The following is an 8,900-nucleotide window of genomic DNA, read 5'->3' as shown; positions in this document are numbered from 1 at the left end:
AGCTGATGAAATGAGTCAAGTCGGGTGTGCTGCTGCTTAGTTGGAAAGTAAACCTTCAGCCACTCGGCCCTTTGTGGAATAGGTTTGACATATGTGTATCTTGTTTGTAAGCAAAATTTGTGTATTTATGTAGCGTTACTTTGGGTACCTGAAAAATAATTGATGTTAAAGCAAATAAGTGCTTTCAGTATCTTTTATTCTGTAGAAACCCAATTTTCATCGTATTTTGCGCTGTTCATCGAATGAGTATACCCCTTCGATAGCTCAGTTGGTAGAGCGGAGGACTGTAGAGACCGACTTACTGAAATCCTTAGGTCGCTGGTTCGAATCCGGCTCGAAGGAACGTTTTTTTCATGGTGATTTTTGAGGTATTCAAAATCTCTTTCGGGAAGACCATCCCATTAATTATGTTCTGCTATTTAGATTTGCCTTTTAGTAAATTGTGAACTAATAGTAAATTGTGATAATTTAATAATTCTCAGTCATCAACTTTAGAGAGGTATTATCACGATGATGATTTATAGGCCTGCACAAAATCCTGCCACCTGTGTGCATATAAAAGTCTTTGTACAGCTTTGTCCATGGCTACTACAATTACAACACGACGCTTACGTTTCATTCATTCTTTATTTTTTTTTCTTGTATTAATCACTCATACTCCAGCAATTATTTTGCAATATTTACATTTTGCCTTTTTTCATCAGTTTTGATGCTCTCTCCCATACCAGCACCTATGATCACCCCTTCCCCATCCCCCACCCCCCAAAACAAAAGAAGGCCCTGATACACCAGCGTTTGGAGATGATACTGCCTTCAGTAGGGATGGGAACTGGTGATGGGAAAGAAATCCACATTTAAAGAAGGGACTAAATTGAAATTGTGAGTTACTATTCATAGCTGTTTGATCCATTGCTCAAATAGTTTCAGACACTGCACACCATGGATCAAAGCCTTGAAATCAACCATTAGTCTCATGCAAAGACACTTGGGCTGACGTTAGTAATTCATCTTATGAGCCGTACAATAACAAGATCATGGCCACATCAAACTCAATTCATCCAATTCAGCAAGTCATGAGAAATGGTGATAAAACTGGTCATGACATTTATTTGTTTCTCATTCACTGTTTAGAAATCAAAGCCATACTTTTAATGACAAAAAGACAAAGTAAAAGCAATGTAAGGGACTTACAGATGATATGTAGAAAATGAAAGTACCTCAGAGAAGAGTGAGGGTACCACAGTTTGACTTGCTACCAGAAATTCATTACATTTCCCAGTCAGATGAAAGTCTATCAAATTCCTCCTTTTCCAGAGAAAAGATGACACAGATCAGCTTAACTCCTGTACAGAATAAAAAAACGGCATTGTATTTAACGACATGTAAACCAATTTTAACAAATGTGATAGGGCATTATTAATACAACATAAATGTAAAAAATGAGAAAAGGCAATTTACTCTATGATAGTGTCACAAAAAATGCTATTAAAAAGCAAAGGCGTAACTATATTTCACATTAAACACAACATTATAAAGAAACTGCAGTACAGAGAGTACCATCATCATCAGAGCTGAAGGATGATGTGATTCCCATGAAGTCCCGAAAATAATACCCTAAACCGGGAGCATGTTGGTAACAGAGGTACACAGATTCTCTTTCTCTTTCTCACACACACACATACATCGTAACATCATTATAGGGGGTCATTTACAGACCCAACTCAGAGACTGGGCAGTGAGTTGATTACCAGTCAGGAGGGGTAGAGATAAAAAGAGGTGTTGAGAGAAGATGCTACTTATTCTTCTACTGAGGCCAACAAGTTGTAGATTTAAGGTCTCATATTGTGCATCTTTTAGAGTCTGAATTTGCAGTAACACTGCTCCTCTAGTACAGGCGCAAAATAACACTCCTCATGGTATTTTGCCCTAAAAAAGCTGAACTACAAGAATATTTATTGACGTAATTAATATCCTCACAGGAATGTAACATCCTTGCATTACTTGTCCTCTATTGGCCGACACAGCAGCCTGTCTGATTTAAATGAGGTCAATCTAGAGTAAAGGCCTTCTGGTTCAGATGCTGCAAGCTGATCTGATTGGACAGATTTCATCTATGCTCAAGTAATGCCAGCCAATCAGGAGCAAGTGGAGTTGTGATGTTTCCTGTAGTTGCTTTAAAACTGGATTTGTGGACTTGAAGTTTAACATCTGAGATAAGGACGAGGAACATTTTAGTCCTGAGGAATTTACAATCCCACACTGGCCAACTAAAATGGATTTGAATATTGAGGGTTTTTTCTTCTCCTCAGTGGTACTGTGTGTTTGGGAAGACCAGGCCATGACCTCTGTTTCAGGTCGACCTCTTGTCCTCTCCACCCCTCCCAACCTTCCAACCCTCTGCCCAATCTGAGGGATTTTCTGGCTGTGAGACGAGCCCCAGGCTCTTGGTTAATTTCTTTTGGGTTTAAGCAATGACAGTGAAGCTCATTCAACCTGAACTAAACACTTAAGGCTTGAAGCAAATCCTCAGCACTTAATTCTCGGCAACCCCAAAAATGCTAATCAGCACACATTTTTATTCATATCCTCATTTTTTCTCCTGCAGACAGGATACAACAGCATTTGCATTCACTGAAACCACATGGACAGTCAAAAGGGAGAAAAGTAAGAAAAATAAAACAAAGATAGGTAAGTAAATACTGGTACCTGTGTATCTAAGGTTAATTTGTACCACAGTGGCTCAATCATAAGACTCCAAATAGGCCCAAATGACTCAGCCTTTGAATGGTCTTTTGTCATTTCACACTCAGTCATAAACATACAGAGCCCCCTTCTCCCAGGTCATATAAAAACTCATCAAGTCAACAGTAAGAGGTAAAGTATGGAATGACGTTAAATGAGGATTATAGTAACAATGATAAAAAAAGTAACACATGGGTAACTCATAGTAATATTTGGATTAGCTCCAGGAGCTTGCAGGCTGAGGTGCAGTTTATAGTATCACCACAAGAGGGAGCAACAGCACTAAAGTTCAACCACCAACAAGCAGGTGCTTTGAACAAAGCCAGCACACAGTCATTCTTTCCTTCATCACTCTTGGTTTCTTTGTGTTCCAAGTGATAGCTTAAGTACCTGTTGAGTACCATACAAGTTAATTTTACTCTACTCCTATCCTAGACACATTCATACACCATCTTTCTGTCTTTCTGCTCCATTACTCCTGCTCCCCTTTCTCCTATCCCCTCCCCCACTGCTCCAACTCCTTTCTCTCTTTGTCTTTTCTCTCCCAGTTTTCATTGAACTGCTCTAAAATCTTACCATCTTTTCTTGGTTACTCTTTACCCAGTAAAGTAAACTTGTTTTTGTCCTAAACATTAGTACCGATTCATTCTCACTGCTCGACATTTAGTACCTGGCTGTGTATTGAGTGTTAACCATGAGTGCCATCAGTCTGTGTGGCTTTTCTTTCTGTGCTGTAGCTTCCTCAGACTGCCTTCTACTTCTGTTGATGTGCTTGCTTGAAAACTGTGAAGTTTGGACAGACTCGCACTGACAAGCGAACCCAGCGCGGTGAATCAATCACCATCTTGAAAAGTGGTAACCTCTGAAAAACAAAATCAATGTTGTCTATAACCCGAAACGTCCCCACGCACCCCTTTAAGTGCTGGCAGAGAGAGTGTGTCTCAGTCTAGGGCCTCTTCTTTTTCTCTTCCTGCTGCTTCTTCTTTTCATGGTTAGGCCCACCTCTCTCCCTCGACTCCTCATTCTCCCTGTCACCCCTCACTACTCTCACAGGGATGTCTCCTCCTCTGCTGCCCTGGTTGGTTTTCTGTTCACTTTTCCATCAGTCCATCATCCTCTGTGATGCCCTGAGCTCGGAGCTCTTCCAGGACATTATCGAGGTGTCCGGGGTCGGGGAAGCCGTGGCCCGTCAGGTTGGAGCCAAACTCGGTCTTATGGTGGACCTTGAAGATGGGGCAAAAATGAAATGAAGTGAAGGTGAAAAGTAACCTGATGTGTATATATCACAAACTCAGTCAGTCAAAAAAATTCATTCTGGAGTTATGGTCTTTTTATGCACCTCGTTCCAGATGACGGTGTCAGACTCTCCTGTAGTGCTTGAAGTACCGACTGAGAAGATCAACCTGCGGTCCCAGGCTACCAGGAGCAGTCTCAGTACCTGTCGACAGGTTAGGGTAAAAGTAAGAACAAAAGGTACATTTGAAAAAATCCCTTAAATATTCACCTGGATTAAGAATGAATATACGCAGGTTGTGGGGTGTCTTGTGTTTACCTTGCGTCCTTTCTCGCTGTCTGGGAGGTAGCAGTGTCGGGGAAAGCCTCTGGCAGTGAAGGGCTTCCCTGGGTTCGGATGCTCTGGTCCCTGAAAGCAAAGGGAGAGCATTATTATTAGCAGGCACTCATGCTAATCAAACCAACTGTGACCATGTGACACCACATGAGAACAAAACAAACCGTGCTGTACCTGAATGCCTGGTGGTATGTTGTAGATGATGCGTATAGTTTTGCAGTCAAGATGTCCCGGTAGAGAGTGAGGGATGACATGGTACTCCATCTTCCCTGCCGGTTGGTTGCCTGTCTTTACGCCGTAGATGGTTTTACAGGTGGGACACTGAAGACTGAGCAGAGAGAACAAGATTGAGTGATTATTTGCTAAAAAGTTGAGAGACAATGTAGGGTGATCTCCTCTCTGTCGCTAACCTACCTGCCGTCCTTGTTTCCATTATTATACATGGCCACCAGGCACTGGAAATGGTACTGGTGTCCACACTGTGCTAGTCGCCCGACCGACTCCGCCCGAGACACAGGCCCTACTCCTGGACCCTTATATCCAGACGGACCTCCCAACGGCTCCATACAGATGGTACAGTCCTAGGAAAGGCGAGGAAGCGGAAGAAAAAGAAAACCCACGTGAAAACCGAATCTGTTTATTATGAAACCAACACGTGTCACATGAATTAGCCCTATGAAACATACAAAAACTGTTCATACCTCCTCTGGTGGACTTTTTACTTTCTGAAGGTACTTCTTTACCACCTCCTCTGGAGTTTTCCCTGCAGACAGACAGGAGAGGGAACAGAAGAAGATTTCTTCAACTGACAGCATGGATGTAGCTCACTCAGCAGAAAAAACAGAGAGAGCTTGGTCCTCTGTAGTTGGTCTTGCTTACCCTTGCGAGCCTGTTTCTTGGTGGTCTTCCTGCAGCAGTGGCCAAAGCCTGGCACCGGTTTGATATCGCTCTTGCTGACAGGTGGAGGATGCAGCACGAGTTTAGGAGGCCTGGTCAGACACACGGGCAGAGCGGCAGCACTCATCAGGATACCTGTGATCCCTGAGACACGGCAGAAAAACACAGTCTGGTTAAAAGAGAAACCTTCTTCCTCTCTGGTTTCTTGTAAAAAAGACTGAAGCTTTTTCTATCTGTGACCAGTAAAGGCTGCTTAGTGAGTATATGGTCTTACCGGCCAGTGCAGGATGAACAGGACTGGATCCATTGAGGTTCTTCACTGGGACAGTGGGCACACTGCAAGACAAGACACAAACTATTCATTTCAGTGAATTTCCTAAAGTGACTGTCAGACCAATCAGACATGAGGGGCTGGCAGATATCTACCTAACAGACACTCACTTTGAAAAACAGATGACTGTCATTTTCACACTGAGAGGTCACTGTTAAGAAAACCGAAATTCCCAAAAAACAACAACAACAAAAAAAGACTATAAGTAGATGAGACCGGCTAAATAAACAGGTGTCCAGTCAAATCTTTGTCTTCTTCTTATGAGACGTCCTCTTTCTGTTACGTATCTGTCCCGCTAGCTCTCCTCTGTTTGTACCTCCTTGTCCGACAGTATGCAACTTCATCCAGCTAGAGAGCGAATGAATAACTGCACCCAGCAGTGTGTGTGTTTATGAGAGCTAATCCACGGAGTTTCCATCTGCTCAGTGCGCTCAAAGAGATGGACGTCACACAGCTGCTTGCTGGGGATTACCTGCCTCGTCACAAAGCCCATCATCATCATCATCGTCATCATCTGAGTGACAAACACACGTCTCACACACACAATCATTAACAGGACTTTACAGCTTCTAGTGTTTGATGAAAGTGATCTGCTGATATTTATTTGGACATTTGAGGTTCACTCATATAAATGCACATTTAGTGCTAAATCTGGATATTAAAAGCATGCTGGCCATGGTCTGAGTGTTGCAGGTGATGCACTGTATGTGGCTCTGTGCATTCAGTTTTTTTCCCACTGAAACTCTGAGGTCAGGTGATAAACTATTCAGCTGTCAGCTGTATGTGCTAACACAGCCGTTCAGCTGGGGTCAGTGGCAGGTTAGTCTATTGTAGACTACACTCATAGATCTGGAGGGTCCTCAGGCTGTGGAACACACACACACACACACACACACACACACACACACACACACACACACACACACACACACACACACACACACACACACACACACACACACACACACACACACACACACACACACACACACACACACACAGTGGGCTGAGAGTGTGTGGAATTACAGTCTTCAGAGCACAGGACTTTCCTTTGTCTTCCAGACATAAAGCGACTGCTGAAGGGGAGGAAATAAACGCACATGCTGAGGATGTGTGGAGTGTCTGATAACAGATCAGCTGTTAACTACAATCAGAGACTGGTCAATAAGAAATGCGTCAGTGTTGCCATGTGAGTAAATGTGAACATCAACTCTTATTGAGGGTGGAATGACGCTGTGACTCGGAACCCTGACAAACACTCCTACACAAAAAACCTGTGAAGACAGGTGCATTCAAAAGAGCACATCCTTCAACACAGATTAGAACGAGCAGTCTCCACGACAGGCCTGCCTACCGAGCTAATGAAGGGGTCGCAATGGAACCCTTCTTATCATTCAACCGCAAACACAGTCACACATGCTAATAGACTGTAGGCGCGGTGACAGGCAGCTGGTCTGAGTGCAGTGGTGATCTGCTGTTGGTTTAGCTTTAACAGGCTTTCTGTCAGTGCACTAAGCTGCTTTCACTTAACCCCACTCAGCAACACATGACAACATGTGAGTCAATGACTCACTGGGATGCGTTTGTGTGTGTAAGTCTAGTGTGGGTTATGGAAAGAGTATGAGAGAATGACTTTATGTGTGAAATCGGGTGTTACTTCACACACTCAGAGAGAAAAAGCAGAACATCAATTGCGAGTAGAAGAAGAGCAAACATACAGAGTGAGGGGTAAACAACAGAAGTCACTGATGTAATCCTCCATGTCACACATATACATACTCATGTTCTTGCCAAACAGCTGATCCTTTATCTCTCGCCTGTAATGACACATTGTACATTTATGACTAACCATGCTTCATGCTGTACAGTCAAACGGGGGAATATTTCAGCCAAGCACATCTCAATACTAACATTGGCTAATGGTTGACTGGTCGTACTGAAGTAATCTGCACCGTTTGTCTGTTACACCAAGCTCATGTCTCCCATGTTTCATTGCACCACAAACCCATTTTTCATACACACAGGGCTTTCCACAAGGATAATGAGTAACCAGCCATTTGGAAAAAGTAGCCAGCCTAGGCTCTGCTGTGAAGAGTGCAATGTTTGTTTGTTTGTTTGTTTTTTCTTTCTTTTGTTTTTTTCTGTAGCCCTTTGAGATCTGTGATGAAAGGGGCATTACAAATAAAATGTATTATTATTATTATGTAAATAAAGATCTGTCATCATTCATTCATTCATTAAGCCCATGAACGTCTGTGTGGTGTATGTGGACATTTTCATGCTTACTGGCACAGTGGCCTGGCTGCTGCTGCTGATGTTTTCCAGTGTTGTCTGAGCAAGAACATCCAATGAGCACGTCCTCTGTCTGTGGACTCAATGCAATTCTGAATGTGTCTCGTCATCAATTATTTTGCTAATATTAGTCAAACACTGAAGATGACTCTCCACTCTCTGCTGGGCAGGACACAACCTCTCATCTGAGCACGTGCACACACACTCATAGAGAGTGAGTGACTGGCAGCTTTATCCATCATCATGCTCACAGTGTTTTGATGTGGAGGCAAGTGGTCATAAAATGTCTCAGCTACACACCTGAACAGTTTTGTGTCCGCATCATGCACGGTTCTGAAGCACGGCTGACAAAGACTCAGCTCTACCTGTCACCTATGTGGAGCCTACTGACAGGAGACAAGACTTTTATGTCTAATGTTTGTTTCAGACTCTACGACATCAGGCCAACTGCAGCCCGACCCGACAGTCACAGGGCATCAGGACAATGAATTGGTGAAAAATGGGTGCCAATACATTGTTTTATCTTTATGCAGTGTATCACAGTGGACGGCAACCACCCGAGTTTTAACTAAGTATTGAAAATGAGGCTGCCAACACATCTTAATCACGTCACATTTCCATCTACGTTGCTCCGATTAGTCCAAGCTTCGCTCCGTAATACCTGCGCTCTGCTGTCACATGCACTCAAAGTAGTTTAAGATCTTAAACTTGTCAACAAAGACAGACAGACAGCTTCCTCTGTTACAAACAGGCTGCCTGCTGATGACGGATGAGAAACACCTATATTAGATCTGTACTGGATCAAGTCAATGAGTGATGGTGACAGTGATCTCACGCACAAATACACACACATACTAATCACTTGTTGCCAGTGAGCGGATATATTAATATTTAATAAGCTGCTGCGTTAGCAGGGAAGTCTTTACAGTGTGAGGTAATAGAGAGGGGAGCGTTGAGTGAAGTCTGATCCTCAATAAGCTTCATGTAGCTCATTAACACACTTTCCTGCTGCCCTACTGATGTGCTGATGACACACACACACAGATATATACGTACATGTACATATGT

The 8,900-nt window shown here is 43.1% G+C and overlaps 1 protein-coding gene and 1 non-coding gene across 3 annotated transcripts in view; one reads left to right on the top strand and one right to left on the bottom strand.

The window, feature by feature from the left end:
• The first annotated feature begins 253 nt into the window (after positions 1-253).
• On the top strand, positions 254-342 carry trnay-gua (transfer RNA tyrosine (anticodon GUA)). Its single transcript is given in 2 exon segments — positions 254-290; positions 307-342. It is a non-coding gene; the product is annotated as a tRNA-Tyr (tRNA).
• Positions 343-610: 268 nt separating this feature from the next.
• LOC139340146 (E3 ubiquitin-protein ligase DTX4-like) overlaps positions 611-8,900 on the bottom strand; it is a 36,064-nt gene continuing 27,774 nt past the window's right edge. For both annotated transcript variants that reach the window (XM_070975796.1, XM_070975788.1), the window contains exons 5-12: positions 5,484-5,545; positions 5,192-5,353; positions 5,014-5,075; positions 4,727-4,893; positions 4,487-4,640; positions 4,295-4,384; positions 4,082-4,180; positions 611-3,965 (exon numbers count right to left, since the gene is read on the bottom strand). In XM_070975796.1, coding sequence (XP_070831897.1) covers positions 3,834-3,965; positions 4,082-4,180; positions 4,295-4,384; positions 4,487-4,640; positions 4,727-4,893; positions 5,014-5,075; positions 5,192-5,353; positions 5,484-5,545 — 928 coding nt within the window. In that variant the 3' untranslated portion in view covers positions 611-3,833. The remainder of the gene's footprint in view (positions 3,966-4,081; positions 4,181-4,294; positions 4,385-4,486; positions 4,641-4,726; positions 4,894-5,013; positions 5,076-5,191; positions 5,354-5,483; positions 5,546-8,900) is intronic.

This window comes from Chaetodon trifascialis, chromosome 2 (assembly GCF_039877785.1).
Source record: "Chaetodon trifascialis isolate fChaTrf1 chromosome 2, fChaTrf1.hap1, whole genome shotgun sequence".
Taxonomy (NCBI): domain Eukaryota; kingdom Metazoa; phylum Chordata; class Actinopteri; order Chaetodontiformes; family Chaetodontidae; genus Chaetodon; species Chaetodon trifascialis.
This window is presented reverse-complemented; position numbering and strand designations above follow the sequence as displayed.